Source organism: Mastacembelus armatus, chromosome 9 (assembly GCF_900324485.2).
Source record: "Mastacembelus armatus chromosome 9, fMasArm1.2, whole genome shotgun sequence".
Taxonomy (NCBI): domain Eukaryota; kingdom Metazoa; phylum Chordata; class Actinopteri; order Synbranchiformes; family Mastacembelidae; genus Mastacembelus; species Mastacembelus armatus.
The window spans coordinates 20,065,597-20,090,320 of record NC_046641.1 but is presented as its reverse complement, the minus strand read 5'-3'; the positions used below and the strand labels follow the sequence as shown (position 1 = coordinate 20,090,320).

The 24,724-nt window shown below is 38.5% G+C and overlaps 4 protein-coding genes across 10 annotated transcripts; 2 read left to right on the top strand and 2 right to left on the bottom strand.

Moving 5' to 3' along the window:
* Nucleotides 1-205: 205 nt before the first annotated feature.
* Nucleotides 206-10,006, bottom strand: LOC113138769 (coiled-coil domain-containing protein 158). 7 transcript variants are annotated; one of them, XM_026321513.2, is made up of 22 exons: nt 9,578-10,006; nt 9,394-9,439; nt 8,700-8,848; nt 8,266-8,402; nt 8,062-8,171; nt 7,660-7,981; nt 7,466-7,521; nt 6,960-7,079; nt 6,733-6,814; nt 6,199-6,318; nt 5,714-5,926; nt 5,288-5,524; nt 4,990-5,158; nt 3,652-3,801; nt 3,137-3,249; nt 2,871-3,029; nt 2,206-2,298; nt 1,956-2,078; nt 1,426-1,589; nt 1,105-1,167; nt 857-921; nt 206-725 (listed from the first exon to the last, which is right to left on the bottom strand). In XM_026321513.2, exons 1-22 carry the CDS (start codon nt 9,705-9,707, stop codon nt 610-612), a joined length of 2,937 nt encoding a protein of 978 aa, XP_026177298.1. In that variant the 5' UTR covers nt 9,708-10,006; the 3' UTR covers nt 206-609. The 7 variants fall into 7 exon arrangements, with proteins under 7 accessions (XP_026177298.1, XP_026177299.1, XP_026177302.1 ...); XM_026321514.2 differs by having other exon boundaries at nt 1,105-1,164; XM_026321517.2 differs by having other exon boundaries at nt 1,105-1,164; nt 1,459-1,589.
* A 65-nt stretch (nt 10,007-10,071) lies between these two features.
* LOC113138770 (cyclin-G2-like) lies at nt 10,072-13,436 on the top strand. The gene is made up of 8 exons (XM_026321521.2): nt 10,072-10,264; nt 10,773-10,896; nt 11,011-11,148; nt 11,271-11,521; nt 11,652-11,730; nt 11,823-11,921; nt 12,168-12,370; nt 12,614-13,436. Exons 2-8 carry the CDS (start codon nt 10,774-10,776, stop codon nt 12,711-12,713), a joined length of 993 nt encoding a protein of 330 aa, XP_026177306.1. The 5' UTR covers nt 10,072-10,264; nt 10,773; the 3' UTR covers nt 12,714-13,436.
* Nucleotides 13,437-14,357: 921 nt separating this feature from the next.
* On the top strand, nt 14,358-17,654 carry LOC113139042 (sia-alpha-2,3-Gal-beta-1,4-GlcNAc-R:alpha 2,8-sialyltransferase-like). Its single transcript, XM_026321992.1, has 4 exons — nt 14,358-14,628; nt 15,072-15,194; nt 15,632-16,189; nt 16,704-17,654. The coding sequence occupies exons 1-4, from the start codon at nt 14,471-14,473 to the stop codon at nt 16,987-16,989; spliced, it is 1,125 nt and encodes a 374-aa protein (XP_026177777.1). The 5' UTR covers nt 14,358-14,470; the 3' UTR covers nt 16,990-17,654.
* A 3,378-nt stretch (nt 17,655-21,032) lies between these two features.
* Nucleotides 21,033-24,119, bottom strand: LOC113139442 (ras-related protein Rab-27B-like). The gene is made up of 5 exons (XM_026322665.1): nt 23,256-24,119; nt 23,075-23,160; nt 22,625-22,728; nt 22,346-22,469; nt 21,033-21,712 (listed from the first exon to the last, which is right to left on the bottom strand). Exons 1-5 carry the CDS (start codon nt 23,406-23,408, stop codon nt 21,523-21,525), a joined length of 657 nt encoding a protein of 218 aa, XP_026178450.1. The 5' UTR covers nt 23,409-24,119; the 3' UTR covers nt 21,033-21,522.
* Between the last annotated feature and the right edge of the window lie 605 nt (nt 24,120-24,724).

Here is a 24,724-nt window from a genome sequence, read left to right as displayed (position 1 = left end):
TTACTTAGTTTTAAATTTTGGTTAAATTGACACTTGCTCATTATGAGCAAGACCATGTAATGCCATGTATCAATACAAACAGTACTCTGTTCCAAGAAAAAAAATACAAGAACTGTGTACATCTCAATACATAAGTGTATAGAAAAAAAACTACATCATGCAGAATATACTGTTTTTAAAACATTCAAGCCATGAACTAATGAAATAATATAATAAAAAAACTTTATTTATACAATAAAATTATTAAACAGATTTAATTGCAGATTTTTATGAAAAACTTGTACCTTTTGTCAATCTGAGACAAAAAGTAAAATAATTCAATTAATTCTGAGTTATAAGATTATACACATGAATCAATAACACGAAGTATGATGTGAGCTACTGAAGGACAGGGGAACCATATTGCTGAGATGGATTTCAGTTGCTTTATTACATGTTCTGTTGTTTCTAGCAGTTATTGGTTTATTTGAAAAATCATGAAGTCTGCTTGAACACAGTGACCCACACAGTGATATGATAACCTGTGTATATACAGTACAATGTACAATTTTAACAACTTACTGACAGGAAGAGCCAGCCTCAGGTCTGTCATGTTGTGCCATGTCAGTGTTAGCTGTTTGGGTCAGAGGTTAAGAGACAGTGGACAGGTGACCTGCGGCCCAGTGAGAGGAACTGTGCGAAGGAAGTGTATCTTACTGCAGTCACTGGACTTGATATAACACAGCCTAGAAAAGTCATGTTTACATTAGAGAATTAAATAAGAATTAAATACTGATATTGAACAATTCACAATTTCTAGTGTTTTTGTCTACATTATGCAGACCTCCAAATTATAATATTCTTGAGCAAAACTCACTCTCACTGTAGGATTTGTTGATTATTTTCCCATTCAGCTCAGTGGTCTTCAGGAAATGTTGCTCGCTGTACAAATAGAGATGCATTACATCATATTACTCAGCCTGTAGCACTTTGGGGTATCTCACATGGTGCATGAGGAGTAAAAGGTCACATGGGTATATGGTGTGACATTTGTGTATCCTTAAGGCAAGCATTCATATAAAAAAGACAACACTGAATTGTTTAGGTTTGAGCACTCTCCCCCACCTGCCGCAGGTTTTTCTTCTCAATCTGGAGTTCATTTTTACTTCTTCTGCCTTGTCAGTGCTGCTGGAAGTACAGAGGAATATGAAAATATATGAGAAACATTACACAACAACATATGACATTCCATGAGCCAATCATTTCAGACACCATCGAGCACAAGCATTAAAGTCACAGTCTGGTCAATGAAACCATTCATGTATAGATCCCCCTCTCCTCCATTCCCTGGTCACTTAGTACCGTCACATGATTTTCAGATGTGACCTAAGCTAGCCTAAGAATGAAGCTAATTCTTCCAATGTGTGGGAATGGAGCTTGACGTACAATGTGGTTCTGTGCACTCTCTCCGGTGCAGACCTTCTTCTGTGGAAGCTGCTGTCAGCAGCACTCTTATCAGTGTGTGGTCTGCGGTTCTCTGAAATCACAGCTCGCAGCTCTCCGACAAGAGACCTGAGCTCCCGGGCGCAGGTCTCCTGCTGCCTCATTGACTTCAGCAGGAGGAGAGAAGAGAGAAAGACACTATCAGTGCAGTGCTGTGGTGATATCAATATATAAATAGATGGTCCAAACTGTATGCAGTTAAGAATCTGAACAATCATAAAAATCAATTTGCAACAGACTCTTTCATCATATTAAATCAGTTAAAAACACATTACAACCAAACTACACAGTATTTCACTGCTGTGTTGACCTGATTTACACTGATTTCTCTCCTTGCCACAGGAATGTATTGCTGTGTGAATTTTTGATTTAACACACCTAGCAGATGTGCTGAGCTTGTGTCTGTGCAGCCAAATAAACAATGGTTCACATATGCACTTGACAGGCGAGATATAGGGAGTTTCAGACTGTACCTTGATCGGAGTGCTGGAGGCATGCTGGGAGGAGGGTGGAGCAGTGGGTGCAAATGGGTTCACCCTGTTCAAGACAGGTGGAGATACATTCAAGGCTGTGTGCAAATTTTGACTTTCCAGCTCCTAAAACAGAAAAATTAGCTAGTTACAATTGTACAATAAGTCTGAACAGATCAAGACATTACTATTCAACATACATGCTGAAGAAATATTATGCCCTATTCCCTTAGACAAGAAGACTCAGTTCTACCTTCAAGTCCAGTGCATGATGGAGTTTCAGACGGAAAAACTCCTGCTCCTGTAGCTGGATAAAATCTTGACAGTCTGCAAAGCTTGCTGACATCTTTGAGAAGATGCAGAGGATATGAAACAGTAAGACAGTGATGGAGACACACAGTGACAGAACAGGATTGATAACATTTTTCTACCTGAATATGTAAACTCTAATTCTTGTTTTGTTCCAGAAGCAGGTAACAGTTTGGAGGAAAGAGATAGCAACCCATATGCAATGAAATTATTGTAATTCTCAAGATGAAAAATGTTAATAAAATATTCCTAATATTTCTGTTTAAAGACCATTTTAACAATTTCCTAACAGGATGCTATGCATTGTATATCTTTATTAGACAGCAGACAGTAAAGAGATTACAGTAAGTGAGGGGAGAAAAGGAAGGAGAATGAATTACAACAAAACACTTTAAACTCCAGACCACCTGGATGCCACTGTTAAGTACTTAAATATATTAGAGCACAAATTCTTATTCTTCCAAGTTAAAAGGTTTAGAGGAACCTGTAGAAGAAAATGTTTACTGTTTTAACTTGAAGCTCAGTTTCCATCTGTCACTGGCTTATCCAGCTTTCTCTAAAAGTCATATAGTATTTGAAAAAATTAAATAAAATGTAATGAGTTATCACCTTGTGTAGCATTGCCTCCAGCTCACCAATCCGGTCCCTTAACTGTCGGTCTTTGGAGTGAAGGGCCTCCAGTTCGTCAGCAAGTTGTCTCTTCTCCTCCCTGATGAAGGTAAGCTCCTTGACCCGACGCTGGTTCTTCATCTTCTGGTAACGCTTCTCCTGGATTAGGAGAACAAAGAATTGTTGTTTCAAATATAAATGACTTGACTAGAGAGAAGCCAGTGAATGATTGACACAAACACTGCTACATTACTTTTTTTTTTTACCTGGTACAGCTTCTCCATAGCTTCCTCTAGATGTTGGATTTTGCTCTGCAAAGAGTCAACCTGCTCTCTTCTGGCAGTAATCTCTTGCTGCATGTTCATAGCTGCTTGGAGGCCTGAGGTGGAGACAAACCCACCAGTCATAGTGACCCACAGTTGAACAAACAAATCAAGAATAAAAAAAAATAATAGCAATAATGAAAAAAATAACAGAGCTTTAATCTTGATCAGGCTTTGAACATATCAGGGACATATGTTCATGGTAACATATATCAAATGATATCTCTCACACTGGAATTCAGCAGACGGATAAATAATCACAATTTAAGTTAACTGATCTAATAAATATGTGTGTAAGTGTTGCTAGGATTCCTAGATTTCATTATTAACCAAAATAAATCTGAGTATCTGCCTGTTTGATCAAAAGTGGATGTAAATCAGAGGAATTTTCTCAGACATTTTTTGTACATGAGTTTTTTCTCTCAAGTCTGAGTTTAAACAAATGGGATGGATCTAACCATGTCCATCAGCTCCTTCCAGGGTCCTCAGGGTGCTCCTGACCTGGTCCAACTCATCATGGGCGATCCTTAGCTGATTCTGAAGCTTCAGCACCACACCCTGCTCCTCGTTCTTACAGCTGTGGAGCTGTTGTAGCTCATTGTACTCCTCTGAAATCATGCCCAAATAAACAAATGCATGATATCCACAGAGAGATACACACTTCTAACACATAAGCAAACATATTCAACAGTGGAAGGGCTTGGTTGATAGTGTAAACATACCATACACAGCTCTTTGTTTTTTTTAACACAGCAGGACAAGAAGATCATTTGATCTGGCAAAAAACCACAAGGCTGAACTCGTTCTAGAAGCAGCACTGTAGGGAGTTATAATGCCTGATGAATGAAGAAGCTGCCATGAGTAGTCGGCTGTTTGGAGGTAACAAACAGGTCATGATATACTTATGATGGATGATTTAGACAATAAATAAATTGTATGATTTATTTTCCTTTGTATTCCACTTTGTGACAAATGTTGCTTAAAAATGACAGATTCAGATTAGATTGTATTTTTTCATTTTCTGAATATATTTCCAAAACAAAATATAGGAGGAAAAAAGTTACTTATGATAAACGTCATACTATATACAGTGTCTTCATTTGTATGAACTGTTTCGGAAATGTAGATTTTGTTGTATTTGGGTTATGTTTGGTTATATCTGATGATGATTTTGTTTGATGTTTGTTTTTGTTCGATGAGTTTATAAATGTATTTGTGAATGGTTGTATGCATATATTTTTTTATTATTGGATATCTCCTAAAACACCATTAATAGGCTGTTCAGATCTGTATTAGCTCTGCAGCTAAGGAGGTTGGACACAATATGCTGTTTGATGCCGGTGGTTATAAATATTGGACTGTGTTGTTGGGCATCAATGCCTCTGAATAATCCCATGAAGACACGTAAACAGCCAGACACTCAGTAAAGTCCCAAACATGGTCTGTTCAAGTATACGAACACAGATGCTTCTAGCTGTGGGTCACTTCCATTCAGAACAATTATTCTAAACTGTGATAGCTGTTAATCAGTCAGAAAATTTCTATCCTTCCTCAGAGAGTGATTCAAAGGTCTTCTGTGTTTTTGTATCTTTCTTGAGAACAGTAAAAACAGCAGCACACATACTTCAATAAACATCGTGTTTGTGGTCAAGGAAACACTCTGAGCTTTAACCAGCTCATACTGCCTCACGCAGAACTAAGACTGATAAAGCACACATTATAAGTGGGCTCGCACATATGTCATTTCTGTTCACATTCTTATGTGGAGTGTGTTTGAGGTCTTAAGTTCAACTCACTAGTGAGGGTGAGTAACTGCAGTCGCTGGACCTCCAGCTGGGTGGTGAGTTGCTGTTTCTCCAGAGTCTCTTCCTGGACACGCTGACTTTGTTCTGCAACAGAGGCCTGTAGCTGCCTCCTCTCGTGCTCTGCAGCAGCCAGGTCTGACTTGTGCCGCTCTAACTCAGCCTGATCGGTATATGGTACAAAAAGAAACAAGAGTAGGAGGTTAATAACGATAAAAGTGGAGGATAAAAATCAATGAGGAAAATAACTAAAATAAAAAGAATTCTAATAATTTATCAAGGTTTTCTTAACCCTAAGCTGGTGGATCTCCAGCTTGTGCTGGTTTAGCTGGTTGCTGAGAAGGCTGCTCTCCTGGTGAAGATTGTTGATGGTGTGGCTGTGCTGCACAGTTGTCTGGATGCTGCTTTCCAATTGCAACCTCAGAATATTGATCATCTTCTCGCTATCCTCCAACTTCAGCCTCAGTGCTTCTCCTTCTGCATCTAGGGCTTGGCACTGTTTTTGAGCCTCTTCCAATCTGGAAAGGTGCTGGAAAAACCACTTAAGCTTTACTTTAATTATCCATCAAAATGGGCAGGTATTTGATGCATCATATATATTTACTCTAAATGGAATTTTTCAAAAACATATTACACTCTGATCTAGGAGAGTATACACACACACACACACACACATATATATATATATATACGTACATACACACACGTGATATATTACCTGCTGGTATACTTGCTGCCTGAGCTGGAGATCCTTGTCTTTTTCCCACAGGAGTTCTTGGGATTTCCTCCCTTCCTGTGCCACCTGCTCCAGCAGGGCTTGTAGGCACATTTTCTCCTCCCCAGCTCTATGAAGTTGCTCCCTGGCCACCTCCAGCTGTCCTCTCAGGGCCTTCATTTGCACCTGAAGCTCACACTGCTGCTCACCACACCTCTGGAGAATAAAGCAGTAGGATGACATAATATAATATAATAAGTCGTAAGTGTAGTGCTAATAAATGTATAGTAGACATTATTGAGTAAAGCTGTGAAATTTAGTCTTTACAGGACCTAAGTATCATTTGCATTACATTATGTAAAGTCATCCACTTCAGTTTGCACTTTAAGCTGAGTTTAATGTAAACATACATCAATATGAAAAGTCAGGCTATGATAAGAATGGAAGGAGACAAAAGCTTGTCTCCCATTCACGCTATATCAAAGCACCTTCATTTGACTCAGCTGGGACTGAAGCTCTTCTGTCTGTTGAATATATTGCTCTCTCTCACTTTGAACATTCATTAGCTGAGACTGCGCCTGAATGAGCTGCTGCTCCAGACAACAAATCTATAACAAATCACATTCACAAACCAAACAAAAAGTTATTTCATTCTGCTTTCATTCTGACATAGCACACTCCTGTATGTTCTTGACAGGATATGGGTTTCAACAACACTAAAGGAATCATTTTTGAAGATGTTTTCTATGAGATAATTGGGATGACACTCTAGATTAACACACTGCCCTCTTTGGAGGTTTTCTGTAAAACATTTAAAGGGTAACTGTTGTGAAACATCTGACAATCCTGGTAAAGTCACATGGCGACTGTTGGGCCTGTCTTATCTTTGGGCCACCTTGGTTTTACTGATCTGTACACCAAGTGAAGTTGATAGGTATTGCTGTTTAATATTAACATTTGGGAACCTCAGTGTCTCACTGCTTGTATTATTATTCATAGTATTATTGTACATTCTTTCTTACCTTATCTTTATGTCTGGATAGTGTTGACTCTAGTTCACTGACTTGGCACTGGTGCAGTGATGTTTGTTTCTCTCCAAGTTTCCTAAGAATAGAAATTGGTTGAACTTTTAATAGATATTCAATTATTCAAAAAGTCAGGATTTTCTGACCTTTTAAGCATGTCATATTTTAAGTTTGTAACAACAAACTCTTGGATGAAAGAGGCAAACTGATGTGGCAACACTTACTTTAGCTGCTCCAACTTGACACTTATGCTGATGCTATTATTTTTTGATGAGCTCAGTTTTTCAGTCAACACTGCCATCTCCTGGCCAAGGCTTGCAATTAAGTCTTCCATTCTAGGACAGGGCCGTGGACAATACTTTTTAATACTTTGGCAATTTTGTTTTTGTAATACAATGGGCTGTGACAGACAATGTACAATAGTTGAAGGTAATGTAATACAAAAATAAATAAATAATAAAAACACCATAATTTCATACAGAGCAGGTAAGCAGACGCAGCTGGAAACGATTGCAACTTTAAAGGCTAATCTTGCAGGTCCACAAACTATACTACACACAAAAATAATTGTCTTATCACAATCATTAGTTTTGTACAGTAAAAAATATCTATCATTATTGCTCTTAGTCCAAAGTAACATCTGCAAAAGTCTTGTCCCATTAACAATAAGAAATTTAAAAAAAATCAAATTACTTCACAGACAAATAGTTGTAACTCTACATTACTTTACCTTTTTTTTTCATTACTTATTCCACTGCTTTGTCCTTTTTCCGGACTTTCAACTGACTGCCAAAAACAAAACAAAACAAAACAAAAAAAAAAACAGATTGTAGGCAAACAGTGCACGTGTTTAGGCAAAGTCTAAAAAAACAGTCTAAATCTCAAATAAAATCAACATCATATGTAACTCAGTTATGTACTTACCAAAAAAAGTCTCTCCCATAGTTTGTCTCTATCTTCAGTATAATCCTTTGTTAACTTATCAGCTGAAGGTAACTGTATTGAACCTGTCTCACTAGTCGGAATGGTGACGGGTCTGTTTCCACATTGTGTATCATGAGATAATAGTGAAGAGTACATCTCCTTTACAATCTGTTCCAGTGCCTCTACTTTCCTGTTAAGTGACAAAGCCTCCTCCTCCGTCTCTTGCAGCTTCTGGTCCGCAGCCCGTTTGATATTTTGGAGCTCTTCCAACATGCACAGCATCTTTTCCATCTGATCAACATGTTTCCTTGAATCCTTCAATCTAAAAATAAAAAGATCTGTGGGTCACAGTGATATTAAACATTTTCTCAACAGAACAAAAATTTTTATCAGTGTTTTCACCTGAGATCCGACAGAATATCCTTCTCCATCTGGATTTTATGTAACTTAGTCTGCAGATTCAACGTGGCTTTGTCAAAACTGAATGTCTCATGTTCAACATTATCATTTATCTGAGATGGCAGAATAAAACCAATTTAGTTACTCAGACAGTATCAAAGTAATATGATTATTAATCTTGTAGCACTGCAAGTAAGTGTACAACACCGCATTTCCAGGAGAGCTGATGACCTTATGGCCGATCCCTTGATTCAAACTATCCAGACAATGGACCTGGGGTTCAGTCGATGTCTGCTGGATGGATGAAAAAGTGGTAAAATTCCCAGCTGGGTCAGCTGGGTCATCTGTCAAAGGAAAGGAAGTTTAAAAGGTACACTGTGTACACATAAGTTGGAGTTTTGTTTATTTTAAATTGTTTTAAAAATGTTTTGCCTTCTACATATCTCTCTATTTATTCTAGAGACGTAAATCTAGACATTTTCTGAAACCACACCACCTACATAATTAAGATGAACCTTCAGCTTTACCACTTATGGTGAATTCAATCAGTGAATCAAAATGTGGGTTAAAAAGTGCAATTTACTAACCACATTGTTCACTATTTCTGCTGTTACATAAAGAACATTTTTGGTTATACTCACCGACATTGAATCTGTGGTTACTGCAGCTTTGTTCTGGTGAGCTACCGATGCCATATCTGCAGCCAAACCTCTCCAAGGCTTCTTTGGTTGCATTTTCCACTTCCTCTTGGAGTCGCTCAGTTTCCTTGGTGCGCCTGTCAAGCTCCTCACTGTAAAAAAAAAACAAAAATCACAGGTTATACAGTAAATTTTGCTTGAACAACCACTTTGAGCACATTGTAGTTATTGTGAAATGTGACCTGAAGCTCAGCTAAACTGTTGTTGACAGTATTAGTGGTTGTTTTGACTTGTGAAGAAATAACCATTTCTTGCTATTGTTAAGCTAATTAATATAAGACAAAGACATGGCATGCAGTTATTTAATTAATCATTTTATCGGTTTTTTAATCTTATTTTTCGAATAATTAAAAATATATTTTTCTATTTGTTAACTATTGTTACTTTTTCATTGTATATTAGTCTTAACTTGTCTTCCATTTACATTTAAACTGTCTTATTATCATTATCAGGTATCTGTAAAAGACTAGCACGAATCTGTACACAGGTGCTATGCAAAGTTTGACTGGCTGATTGACTTAAATGTTATTTTTTGAATTGTGTTTTGTGAATTCCAAAATCGCTTATTTAAATAAAAATATGCTGCGGCATGTAGCCTTAGTTAGTGAATGAGTGAGTGTTGTTGTTCTAACGTTACCTCAGTGTTAGAGTGTTGAATCTCAGCAGAGCGATGTCATGGGTTTCTATGAAGAACAGATGACTTATAGACGGAGCATTTCGATATGAGTAAGTCACAAACAAAAAATAGCAATAACAACCGACTTATCAAACTAGCTGACAGGCAAACAGGATTCCCTGAGCCTAAACCTCGTTTAGCTTACCAGTTGTTCTGTCAGCTGCTTGTGTAAGTGTTGTATGGTCCGGTGGAGATTCAAAGCGTAAAAATGGAGCGCCATTCTTGCTGGAAAGCCCCAAACACTGGTGCTCAGAAGACTTAAACCCCAATGACATCTTTCTTCACATTAATAACAAAGTCATTTCTACAAGCTAACATTGTTATACAAACAAGCTAAGATCAGCAGCTAGCAAGTTGTCGTTAAACATTTCATCTCCATGGAAACAGTCTCAGAAATTCCAGCTATTCTTATGCTATCAATATCTTGGTGTAAGTTAGCGTTAGCTAGATAGCTAACATAATCAGACCGGGTGTATTCGTCGTAAGAGTAAAAGTTGTTCGGTTCAGTGATAAGAAATTGATAACAAAAGCAACATTAGCGCCGACACTTTGAAATAATCCGTTTATATCCGCTTTTTTCCCCACTTTATTGTGACGCATGCACGCACGGTAAGGCGTTTCCAGTGGTGCATGATGGTCATTGTGGTTTACAAGCAAGTCAGGGGTTGTTTGTTTCTAGAGGGCGCTGCCTTCCTTTACATTAGGGGTCAGGGATTTTGTTTTCCATATATGCCGTTCATCTGCGTGACCACAATGGAGACATGAAGAACTGAGAAGCGTGTTAAAGTTTCTGGGCTGTTATTTTCCTGCACGTCGGCGCCTCCTGGTCGAGGTAAGTCTACGATTTGTTCGTTTTTGCTAACGTTACCAAGCAGGCTGGTGAAGTTAGCTAGCTTGGACATTTGGAGTTTTGGGGGGATTTTTGGATGTTTCATTAAGGTCAATGACCTAAAATCCATGTCATAAGCGAAACAACAGTAACGCTAACGTTAACTGTGTGACTCTTCTGAATGTTTCGTGTTTCTGTTGTGATTGTATGGGTGACCTACATTTCTCTTGATTTTCACATTTAACGTCACCGCAAAAATAATGTCAGCATTAGCTAACTTTGATTTGGTTGTTGTTTATTAGTTTGCCTGAGTACATTATTTCCATGAATCAGTTTATAATATTGTGACATCAGGGTTATGATTCTGTAAGATCCAAGATATGTGAGTTTTTGGGGGGCGGGAGTGTCTTCCAGTGACATCCGACACCTAGTACGTGCGGTTTAGGAGCAAGCTCGTCTTTGTTTGTCTTGGATTGCAATGCAGGACGACTGGAATCTTTTTGTTTTGCAGGATGAGGGATCTTCAAACCATTGACAGCTTGCTCTTGAAAGAGTTAAAGTCATGTTGTGCAAAGGAGTACAGCTTTCTGCCCAGAGAGGCTGGTCTGAAGCTAATGGAGGTGGCTTCTACAGAGGTAACCCACTGACCTACTTTTACATTTTTGCCTTTCTGTGCAGGAACACGGTTCTGTTAAAAATGTCTTCTATTTACAGTGATGTCTATCTAATATATATTGGTCCATTTTCAGAATCACAGTGGAGTGTCTGCAAAATGTAGAGACACCAGAGTGGAAGAACTGTGGGGCCTGACCAGTTTCTTTGGCTACAGCACCCAAACATTTGTTCAAGCTGTCAATTTGCTTGACAGATTTCTTGCCATTATGAGGGTAGGAATTTATCAACACTCTTTTACGCTTTTTGTAGGAAAAAGCCAGACAACAGTGACAATGTCTGACCTTGAATTATGGGATCCCAGCTCACACTTAGCACTGTTATACTATTGTGACAGGTGCAGCCTAAACACTTGCCCTGCATTGGAGTAGGCTGTCTTCACATTGCAGCCAAAATGGTTGAGGAAGAGAACAATGTCTCACCAACCCATGAGCTCATTAGGATCAGCCAAAGCAGGTTCACTGTGTCGGATCTCTGTCGTATGGAGAAGATCATCTCAGAGAAGCTGAGTGTGGAGCCGGAGGCAGTGACAGCCTTAACCTTTTTACACCTTTACTACTCAGCCTTCACATCCCTGTCTGCTCCCAGGTAAATGCCATTTTCTTTGGTGGTGTCATTAACGATGCACTGCTCCAGTTTGTATGGAGTTGGTGCTTTGGACGCTGCTTTATGAGGTTTGTGCTGGCAGATCACATTAGGATTCCCTTTATATTTTAAGGGAGGAGATCCCAAGCATTGGGAGACTGGAAGCCCAGCTAAAAGCCTGCTTATGCCGGCTTGTTTTCTCTAAAGCAAAAGTAAGAAGCATTCTCAGGCAACAATTCATTTCACAGCATTGCAGCATTTACTTTGAGTCCCAGGACTTAGCTGTTGTTTTTCTCCTTCACAGCCATCAGTGCTGGCACTGTCCCTGATTGCTCAGGAGTTTGAAGCCCTGGAATCCATCACCATACAGAACATTGTCCAGCAATTCCAAAGACATCTCAAGGTATAATATCTTAAATATAACAATAAGAGTAGGCCTGTTACTCCTTTAACAACTGATTAGTTTCTTAATTAATGCATATTGTATGTGATCATGAGTTATTAGACACTACAAGAATTTCTTTAAATGTCTTGTTTTGTCTGGCCATTAATTAATAACATATTTAGCACATTTAGCGCGTATAAACATAGCATAGAAACCCTTTCTGCCTGCAGCTTCTAAGATGTTTCATGTTTGTGGTCTTCACAGATCGGTGACAGTGAGCTTTTCCACTGGAAGGAACTCGTGGCCAAGTGCATGACAGAGTACTGCTCAAGTGAATGTAACAAACCAGACAACAAAAAGCTTGTTTGGATCGTGTCCAGGAGAACAGCACAGAACCTTCAAGCTAACCACTTCAGTGTACCTGGTCTGCCAACTATTCCTGAGGGCAGCTGGGATGAGAGTGAGAGGTTAATACTCCAGTTTTTACATTATCTTCCATATTACTCTAGTTTTTGCCACTAAACAACTAGGAATGGGTTCATAAAGTTGGTTTAATTATGGATTTGGTTTCTAGTGGGCAAAATATGCAGCTTTATGAAGATCTGACCTTTTAACAAACCTTATATCTATTAACACAGTCTTTATTAGTACATAATTGTATGAGGATTGATTTTGGAATTTATTACTAATGGCCTCTTTTTCTCTTGTAGTGAAGACATGAGTTGTGCTGAGGACAGTCCATGTGGCTCACCAGGCAGTGATGGAGAAGGAGCCTTTTTCCCCTCTGCCTTTCTCAACTGCAGAAAGTGATGAGTCCTAACTGATGCAATAGACTCTGAACCGTAACTAATTTAAGGTGGCCTCCATATTTCAGAACAAGCTTGTGTAAATTACTTGTCGTACACCACACCGTAGGAATGCCAAGTTTCAATTATTAAGTGCCTGTGTTAATTTAGTATACTGTTTCTTTTTTTTTTTTAAATACATATCATAATAATGCAACATTGAACATTGCAGCATCTTGGCAGCTTGATGGCAATACATCCCGGTGTCTTTTTCCAGATATCCTCTTTGTGTTTGTTGATGTCCAAACTCAACACATTCCAGGTAAAATAGCAAAGCACAAGAAAGAACTGGAGGTACACTCATAGTTCAATACCAGCTAACATACTAGTATATCCTCAATCTTTTTTTTTTAACAAGTTTTATACTCAGTACCTTACCTGTACTGTTTACAATATGTTTATGTACGTGCATACACAGTTTTAATGTGATAAATATGACTGTGAAATTATCAAACTATATATGCATGGATGCATTGAAATATGTGTTTGTGAATGGATGTTCATGTGTACCAAGATAAGCTTACTGTAAAAACTGTTTAAAAAATGTACATAACATGTAAAAAAAATCAAGAAAAAAGTTTATATTTTGTGAATGTGACATAATGTGTGGAATTTGGATATTATGTTGACTATAATTGAAGGGTTAGAAATAAATCCTGCAAATATAAAATGTCTTTTTATCTACTTATCTAGTAGTTTTCCCTTTGTTTCAGTCAAGTTCATCTGTTGTGAAGTGTCTAGTTGTTTATAAACCTGGGTTAATTAATCAGGTTCTTAAGTGGAATAAGTGGTGCTTACAGCAGGAGTCATGCATTACATGTGTTGGTACTTGACAAAAGACTTGGTAAGCACTGGTTGGAAATCAGCTACTAATTGATTTGAAATAAGTGCAGACAAAACTGATCAGACAAACTTGGTAAATGATATTTTATGATGAAATACAGTTAAGTGTATATAGCACTTCTCTCTCAGTCACAGTGAAATGGATGGTCTTATGTTCAGGTTAAAATAAAAAGACCTAAAATTAATGTTTAATGTTGGAAAACTTGTTGTAAAAGCCTTTAGAGCAATCACAGTTCACTGAGAGATGAAATATGCTGAGATTTCAGTTTAGACAGGCATTGTTAAACGAAAACGTTATAAACGCTTCATCACTGATTAATTATTTATATATATGGAAATACTCAAATACATTCCAAGTACCTCAGATGTACTCGACTATTCCCAATCTATCCCTCGGGTCAGCGGCAAAGTTTGGGAGATTTGACAAAATATTCCTCTTCAATTTTTTCACATCTCGCTTTTTCTGTTGTGGTCAACTAATTTCCAAAAAAAGCTTTCCTTTCTGCCTGGGTCCCAGACCTGTGTACGGGAGGGGGTGGTGGTGATGCGGCGGGTGCTGGTGGATGGGGCTTGTCCTGGCTGGATGTGTTCAGACGCATTTCTGCTCCATCTCCTTAATTAAACGGGCAGCTTGGCTGGGAGTCGCGGCGGAATGTGAAGCAGCAGCAGTCGGGGGGGGCTACGCAGGCAGAGGAATGAAACCGGGCCGAGCCGTGGCATTTTCACTATGCAGCCGTCCATTTTATCCGACTTTATGAGCTGATGAGCGGCTGTTTTTCTTTGTCGTGCAGGCAGGCAGCTAAGTGTGCAGTCCCGGCGATGACAACATAGGCCAAGGCTTCGCTGCAGCTACATACAGGGAATGAAAACGCGCCCAAGATGGTCCGCATCGCCAAAGCTCTGGGTTTGATCATTCTGTGCGTCGCTGTGCTCATACTGTCCCTCATCAGCTATGTTTCTCTGAGAAAAGACAGCCTCTTCACCTCCTCTAAATATTACATGGGAGGCCCGAGGATTATGTTTCATGCAGGATTTCGGTGAGTGATTATTTTTCAGCAGATTGCAGGTAGTTGATGTGATGCAGGCCAGAGTAGATGTGTCAATCTAAACAGAGGAGACGGGCCTGGGTGGGCACGATTCAACCTGGATGTGAAATACAAGCTTCCTGTCAATCACACACCGAGCTGTCCAAGGTGCTGATGCTGACGCCCTGGAGCTGCGTGGTGTGGATACAATAGGCTTGTACTTACATCAAATATCATTTAATAAAGATGAACTTCTATAAAAATATGCACGTTTGCATCAACGCCCAATTTTTGTGGCTTAAAAGACAGTGGTCCATATCATATCATACCATACCATATATTGCTCTGACAATATCATTAGGAGTCCTACTATTACTTAAGTCTACTGTATTTATACTCAGCACTGTAGTCATGCAGATGGCTCAGTGTGCAATTTTTAATACTGTTGTTTTCAGGTCTCAGTTTGCCATGAATTTTCTGGACCCCTCCTTTATCCCCTTAACCACTGCTCTAAATGAGGAGCTCCAAGGAAAACCGCCCAAATGGAAGTTCAACAAGACAGCTTTTTATCAACAGAGGTAAAGTTTTCCTTAGCAGCTTGTTTTTACTCAAGAAGTTCCCTCTTGATTTTGCTTTTGCAAAGTGTTACAGACATAATGCAAATGAAAGCAGGCAAATATATTATTACTTAAAATTAGCAAATAAATGAGAACTTCAGTGATTAGTTGGTCAATAGAAAATGCCAACATACAAAATGTCAGCAATTGCTGTGGCCAGTTTCCCCAAAGTGAGGATTTGATGCTTTTTTATACATCACATTCAAACATAAAATGTAAAAGGCTGGAATCAGTTGTGAAATGGGAGCATTTTGGTTAATGTGCGACAGTTGGATGCTGTTACAAAGCTATGATGGTATTAGATAGCTACTTTTACATGGTCCCACATAAACAAAACATAAAAAACGTACATTTCCTTTAGTAGCTGGTAACTGTGTGAAGTGTGTTTCTGTTTTCAGGAAAGATATCTTCAGCTATATTGACATTCCCAGCAACTTCTCCCTCACAAAGGGTAGTGTGCGCGTTGGTCAGCTAATGCACTTTGACTACTCCAGCCACAAATACGTCTTCTCCATCAGCAACAACTTCAAATCTTTGCTCCCAGACACGTCTCCTATCCTCAACAAGCACTACAGTATGTGTGCTGTGGTGGGAAACAGCGGCATCTTAACAGGCAGCCACTGTGGCCCAGAAATCGACCAGGCTGACTTTGTCTTCCGCTGCAACTTCGCCCCCACAGAGGTCTACTCCAAGGATGTTGGCAAGAAGACCAACCTGACCACCTTCAACCCCAGCATCCTGGAGAGATACTACAATAACCTGCTAACCATTCAAGACAGAAATAATTTCTTCCTAAGCTTAAAGAAGCTGGAAGGAGCCATTCTGTGGATCCCTGCCTTCTTCCTCCATACCTCAGCCACAGTGACCAGGACCCTGGTGGACTTCTTTGTGGAGCACAAGGGCCAATTGAAGGTTGAATTAGCCTGGCCAGGAAACATCATGCATGATGTCAACAAGTAAGAGTGTTGATCTAACTGGTAATTTCTGCACACAATAATCTAAATGCAAGTCTAATTAGGGCTGAGGACGTTATCTTTCAGTTGTATCATGACATTTTGGATTATAGCTCAATTGAGTTAACATTATAACATAACATAAATTGACAATAATAAATAAAACTAAGACTAAAACTAGATTTTCTGTTGTTATTGTAGTTTCAAATGTCAGTGGGTATATAAATGAGGTTTTCAGCTCTTTATAATTAAGCAGGGGGCTTTGAGATAGACTGGGACATTGGTCTATTTAAAACTCTTGCTACAGCCCTGAGGAAACTGATAACACTAATACCACCTACACCAAATGTCAAGTGAAAATTATTAGACAAGGTAGAGAACATACAACCATAAAGAAAAGTGAGATTATGGCAGCCTACCCTTAAAATGATCGACAGGATGTGGTATTTCAGTATTTCAGCCTGCACTTTGTTTTAATTTCTACATTTGACCAGCTAATTTGTCTTTTCCCTCACAGATACTGGAAAACTAAAAACCTCTCTCCCAAACGTCTCAGTACCGGAATACTCATGTACACACTGGCCTCCGCCATGTGCGATGAGATCCATCTTTATGGGTTCTGGCCCTTTGGCTGGGACCCTAACACAGGTAAGGAGCTGCCTTACCACTACTATGACAAGAAAGGGACCAAATTCACCACCAAGTGGCAGGAGACGCACCAGCTGCCCAGTGAGTTCAAGTTGCTCTACAAGCTGCACCGGGAAGGTGTGATCAAACTAAGCCTGACGCATTGCATTGCTTAGACATACAATGAGCGTGGTTAAAGAGGTGACTCCAGATACCATGATCCAGATACATCAGCTCAATTCAAATTTCTGTTGTGATGCATAATGCATGATAAGTGTTAGAGCAATTTATGACATTCTCATTCTACAAACACATGCTCACTTCACGCATTAAGCTGTCAGGCTCACTCAGGATATAAATCACAGACTCAGTATTTACTTGTGTTCAGTTAGGACTTTTATGCTGCTCAGTTTCTTCCATTACTTGCTTTTGCATGGCTGCTGGCCGTGGCTAAACGGATCAAACTGAACAAACATCTGTTTTAATGGAAATCCACAGGGGATTCGGCTGTGGAAACACAAACAGTCAAATCTTCCTGTTCTCTTTAACACTACTGATTGATCAATCGCCTTTTAGAACAGTATACTGATTCTGTACACTGGAACCACTGCCTAATCTCAGGGAAGGAGTTAGATCAGTGTTTTCTGAAATTAGATTCAAAGCCTCATGAGAGGTACAATTCCAGTTTTCAGGCCTTTTCCCCCCATGAAGTGTCAGACAATCTGCACTGCTCTGGAAGATGGTATTTGTTTACAAGACTGTACTCTATAAAAATAATATATACTTGTTTGTCTTTTATTCTGTGTATACAGTGTAACTGTATTCTCCAAATTTTTGGATAATAACCAACATTCCAACAAAAAGCCATACATTCACAGACAGATGATAGTTTGTCATTACAATACATCATTTTAGAAATTGGTATCAGCCTACATTAGGTTCTGAGACTATTAAGTCATTTTAAATATATTATAGATTCTTAAGTCTATAGCCTTGCTAGGAGCTACATTTGAGTCACAGAGCTGTGATTAGAAGAATAAAGAAAGAAAAAAAAAAAACCTGCCTGTCTTTTAAAAAAAAAAAACCCAAAATGTCAATAAACACATTTCTGTATTTCTATAATTATGAAACTCTTAACTATCTGGAATCAAACACATTTAGTCCACAGCATGGTAAAAAAGATTTGTAACTCCTACTGCTATTTCCTGACATGTCTGCATCGTCATTTACAATACAAGAAAGACACTGACATGTTATTCTGTTTGACATCAAAAACACAAAGATATGATTTATGGTCAATTTCTTCAAGTTTGGCTCTTGTACAAATTGAGCAGGGTCATTTCTTCGGAGTCTAACTGGACGACATTATGGGTTTGTCATAGTTCACAGCTATTTATTTTTCAGATAATCAGATGCTTAGTTCTGTGTCCCAAATGTAACATGAGCATCACACACTGGGGGCTAAAGTCGCACTGGATATTTGAAAACCAATTACTAAGTTTGTGTAAAACTGCTTTCACATGGGGTTGAACCCTCACGGTGATGACAAGTATTCAAGAATTCACTGCTCCTGGCCATGAAAACAACACATTGTCATATTTACATATGTTTTTGCATATATTTTAACAAATCATATGTAATGTGTGTTAATTATCTAGCTGGTAGGTGTTACCTGCTTCCTGTTTTTCCATGTTTCCAATCTTTATGCTAACCTACCCAGCTGCTGGTTTCAGCTTGTTACTGTACATACAGACACGTGAGCCGTAGTCTTCACAAATAACTCAAATAACAAGAAAGTGAATAGGGTTTAGCAACTGTTTTCCCAACGTTGTACTGTTTCTTTTAGTTAGGAAAGACTTTATTAAGGGAAGTTGTAACATGTGTTCCAAATGTACACATTTTAAAGGGTCAAACAACTGCCAATCCTTTGTAAATGTTAGGTAAGTCTTTGTGACATTTAGACACACACATATGGAGTAATACATAATAAAACACAATACAATAAAACACTTTAGAGACAACAACATTCAGGAGGTTTAGCGTGAGTGGTAAATTATATTGTGCTAACCTTAACCAGTGTTGTTTGGTGCAACATTCCTGGAATAACAAGTTTGTATTTGGAGTTTTATTGTACTATTTTTGTGTTATATTGTAATAAGATTCCATTATTGCATAGTTTGATAACAGATGTGTCAGTCAAATTGCACTTGGTCTGCTTTACTCTTTGATTGAAAAAGGTCATGTATTAGCAAGATGACTAGTTTTGTTAGCTGCAAGTTACACCTGGCAGTTTATCAGGTGTAAGTGCATCTGTTTACGTATAAGCTAGTGTGCTAAAACCTGTTTTAATTTTGAGCTTAAATCTTTACTGAGTTAACAGAAACCTAATTTACACAAAGCCACAGCTGCAACTGGTTCCAGAAAACAAAAACATGGTTCAGTAATGAAGAAACATTTTTGCAGGCTTAACCACTAACGAGGCAAAAAATACTTAGACCTCAGTCACTGCACTAGTGTGACTTAACATCAGGAAACATTTTGGACAGTGTGTTTTCATTATTTAATATTCTCCAACAACTGATCTTGAGGTTTACCACTATTTATTTTCATGACAAAAATAGTGAAAACAACTATATATTGTTTATATAAAGCTTTTGTTGACTGGGGGGAAGTTATTTATTCATCATGTAGCCATATCAAGACTAATATTTCTGACAGAAACAGAAATGAATGAATGTTATATGACTTAATGCATCTTGTATAAAACGCATGATTCATTGAAGTGACATTGCATGTGAAGCACTAACAAATCTTTTAGGCTAGTTTTATACAACCTTTCTGAATATTGTTTTGTTCTTTGTTATTGTTTGTATTTCTGATGGTGTATTCCTTAAGAAGATCACCATTGTGTTTGTATTAGAGATGTTAACGAAGGTGGAAAGACAAACCTACTGCTGTATTCCACATGGGACCAAACATCTACAGATAAATTTGAAAATGAACAAGCTTTATTTTTTATAACTGTAGATAATCATAGGTTCTCAAAAACAATCCACCATGTCGAGACAGACTAAAGCAGAATGGGGGATTTGAGGTTGAGGACAACTAGGTCCAAACACTTAAAGCTGGCCCCACATGACCACCTCATGACTCCTCAACATGTGCTACTTGCCTCAAACTCTAGTTAAGGCTGAGGATTAATACACAGAGCAATGCAGTCATTCACACCAGATGGAATGCATGCTTGTGTGCTCATTCAGATTTAGCGTGGCAGGCATTTGCATACCATCCTGTCCCTCACAAAGTGTTTCTTTTTTGTCCGTTTCCTTGGGCAAGGATGACTAGTTCACATAATTAACATTAGTGTCTTCTTTCCAAATCACAGTGCAGTCACCACAACAACCATGTAAACGCACGTCTGATGAAAATGTTATGACATTTAATTGATTTCATACTGTAAATGTGTATTTAGGAATAATTTATGCAGTCCTTTCATTAGGAATGTTTTGTACACCAAATACCCATGTGTTTACGGAGGAATATTACATTAGATTGATTTGAGATTTTTGAAAATTTTGCATGACATAGAAATTATCTAAGACTTTTGCTTTTTTGGCTTCAGAAATAGTAACGTAGTGGAATTCATTTGTGACTCCATGAATGTCCTCATCGGTTGATTTGTTTGAAAAATATACTGGCACTGACATGAATGCTGGACATTTTCCTTTTCCAAAAAGCTTCTCTTAATTTGCAAAAATCAATGTGTACAATGTGTGTAAACTTAACAAAGTTTGTAAAGATTGTGTTGTGCAATGCATTTAAATAAGTGCACAGTGACATAGATTTGTTCCAGCAACCCTTTAACATAATTTTAATTGTGTTTGATCTGCATGGCAACATTATTTCACCATGCACAAAAAAGCTTGGCTGCTTATATACATGTCATATAAAAGTCATAAATCACGTCGAAGATTGTCCTACTTGGTTGTTCTAACAAAAACAATCATTCATGTAAGAAAAGTAACCATGTCTTAAATGTTTTTTGATTATAGTCCATGATAAAAATCTGTTATGTGCCTGCATCTTTCTTCCATCAATGCTTCAGTGTGTCAAATAAAAACAGTATTTTTCTCTGATATGTGTCAGTTAAAGATCACAACTGGATTGTTTTACTAAAGAGGGTTTCATTAGAGAAATCATTAGGTTCACTGACTTTTAAGACTTTTAAAGACGTTTCAAATATCACACAAAATAATACTTTACAAAACAAACCAGTGAAAGAATTGAAGTATAATATAAGTCCAGGAGAAAAAATATGGCCTGATTATTTCTTATTATATCACATTTTTTCTATTTCCTAGCGGAACATGACAAGAATTAATAATAATTTATTAAATAATCAATGACCTGGAACCTTATTACTTTACCCTTACCCCAGCATCATAGATGGTTTACAATACCTATTTTCATTTATTTTTTGCAGTTTTTAAAGACATGTACTTCAACATTGTACTACTTCTTTTTCGCTTAATGATGTGAACAAGATTACAGGCATTTCACACTGAAAAAACGATTTGCTTTAATTAAATAGACCAGATTTCTGCTGCTCTACTCTTCTGAAGCATGAATCAATGATTTTACAATCTGGTCTTATGCCTCACCTAACATGCACAACAGTCAAGCTCCAGAAACTAGCTGCTCCATGAACATCAGCAGGCACACCACCTCCTGACAGGGGCCTCCTCCACTTCATGGCTGGCGATAGGGCTGCCGTTGGGTTCAGAGCTCTGACCTCCGTATGTGCTCTGCTCCATCCTCTTCATCACCAGGTCCAACAGGGTGGTCACTGCCCGGTCCACGTCAACACCCGTCACCGCACTCGTCTCAAAGTAGGGGACACTGAGGAGAATAGAGAGAGGAGTCAGTGGAGGACATATCCAGAGCTGTTAATAAAGTGCTAATACCAGTCTGTATGTAGTCCAATCTACATACTCAAGTATGTAGATTTAGGATACTTATATTATTATTATTCATGCATTAACATAATGTCAAAATTATACTGTAGAGGTGGATATATTTTGTTTATAGTATTTCACAGGGAAAATATCCAAAATGACCAAATATTTGAAAAACTATAAACACATTCTGTGTAGCAGAAATGTCTTCTTTTTAATGAATATCAATAAATTTCATGACACTTCAGATTCATCTGAAGAGTCACGAGTGGGGATGACCTGCTGAATCAATGGGTCCAGGAGAAAGATCTGTGAAGCAGATTACTAGCACCATCATGTGGTGAGGTTTTGACAGAAGAAAAGTAGGAGCTGGGCATTTCTGTTTGAGTGCAGTTATCCTCAAGTAAATATTAAATAACTGAAAAAACAAAACTCATTTTCACTTATGTCTCAAATGTTTGTGGCCAAAGAAAAAATGGAAATCATAGATGATGTTCATCTCCAACACACTTCACAAAGTCTCGGTCTTTCACAAATACAATAACTAACAAACAATAGGTTGTCTCTTATGCCTCACCTGTACCTCTCTGCTAGATCTCTGGCATGTCTGGCATGAACATCCCTTATATCTCTGAGATCTGCCTTGGTGCCCACCAACACGATATCAGGACTATCGCAGTATGCATTGGCCTGTAACTGACCTGAGCCAACACAGAGGAAGTCATTTAAGTAATTGATGCAAACAAAACAGGCATGTATGTCCTAACCTGAAACGTTGTATCTGACACTGGGAACAGAAAGGACTGATCTAAAAGAGCAGATCTGATGCAGAGCAGGCTGCTGAGTTGGAACATACTCATCCAGTTCCTGACGTTGAGGAAACTTTGCTGATTGGTCAAGTCGAACATTAGCAGGAAGCCCATGGCGTCTCTGAAGAAAGCTGTAGTGAGGCTGCGAAACCTGACAACAGATGAACAGCTGATATGGTGTTCAGTTACCAGACTAGTACCCTTAAGTACAATTTATAGGTGTTTGTAGTTTACTTGTATTTCTATTTTGTGCTATTAAGACTTCTCACTGTAATCTATAGCCTTGTTAAAAGATTAAACCTCTTCAGAAGGCCACTCTCACCAAAGAGTAATTTCTCCGTTAACCATCTTAAAGAGAGAAAAAAAACAAAAAAACTAAAACATGAAATTGAAGTTTGTTTTTCTTTCCTCTACAAATAATTATTTCATGACTACTCAGTCACAATCTGCTATGCCCTCGACTAACACATCAATACTAAACATAATGTGAGATTTACCTCTCTTGTCCTGCTGTGTCCCACAGCTGAAGGTGGACTCTGTAATTCCTCTCACTTGTCCCATCTGCACCTGTCCCTGTGTACATCTAAACCAAACCACACAACATGGTAGATGTCAAGGCATTAAAAACACTGTATATAGCCACCAGTCCATATTAGGCCCATTTCAGGTATCACTCACCACTCTTTTTTCTCTGAAGTCAATGCCCACTGTGGTTGTGAACTTGCGGTTGAACTTGTTGTCAGTGTACCTGTAGAGGAAGGTGGTCTTTCCAACCCCCGAGTCCCCCAGTGCCAGCATCTTGATGAGATAGTCATAGTCCCAGTCAGCCATTATGCAGCTGAGTGATTAACCTGCCACAGAAGGGAACTCACAGTAAAATGCTTGTGTGATGTATTCAGCTAAAGAAATATGTATAGGTATGGCCAGATTACCCTTATAGTGGCCCACTATTGACCCACAAGCTACATGTTTATTTCACTATTTCTCCAGGAACCTAGAAACCAACAAGTACCAGAGCTGACGCCATTAGTTCATTAATTGATTAGTTAAATGGAAGGAAATGAATTGACAGCATTGACATGAGGAATTCTGTGTGTATATGTGTGATAGTAAGAGAGAGATTTACCACTAATGAAATTATGTGTATTATAACCAACTGAGATGAAGTTAACCTGGAGCTTTTGGGGCCCCTGCAGTGGTGCCCACTTTGCCTAGTCTGTAATTCAGCCTTGCCTATACTGTGAGCAAACAAGACAAGAAATTCTTCCATCTAAGCTGCAGCATGCAAGAGCATCAGACAGGCTTAGCAGGACATCATAGCTCACCACTCATTAGGCACTGATCAGAGAGGAACTACCACATGACTGGAACTAGCTTCCACATGAGCAGTCAAACGCCTTTCCAGAGTTTTGTCTGACTTTGCAGTGTAAAAAAAAATAAATCACAGCCTGTTTGGCAGACAGAATGTTTTTACTGACCTAGGGAGCTACCAGCAGACATCTCAACACTGCATGACACCACTGCAATGCTTAGGTTACACTTGGCAGGTCAATAAATGCTGCATGGAAAATCAGACTTGGTTATGTAAAGGATGCTTGAGAGCCTCTATGGGCACAAACAAGCCTGAAGAACACATTGATTTTATTTTTTGTATTCAAAAAAATCTTACTGCTGGCAACATTTCCAGGTTTGTGATTAATGTTAGGCTGCAGAACTTCATGAAGGCAAATTAACAAAATGCAGAGTAATAAACCATCTAATGGTATTATAGCAGTATTAGGTTTACCTAACAAAAACATTTCCATGTAGAAAACAAACTGTATTTTTGCTGGTTTCCTAAAATACCCCCAGATTCAGAGAAACAAAGTCACATATTTGTCAGTAAACATGACACAGCAGTGTACCACCTCCTTTAAAACCATAACAATTCAGATCCTTACCAGTTTATCTGCAGCATGTGCCAAGGTCCATTCAGAGATCTTTAAACTCGTCCTGATTGTACAAAATAATGGCTATCATGATGTGATGGGACACAGCATATTCTGAACCTTTCCCTCTTCATACATGTGACCCAGGGAGGAGTTTCAGTCAGTAAGAACCAAACAGGGCTGTGCTTACAGGCCTTGTGTTTTCTGGTATTTCTCAGA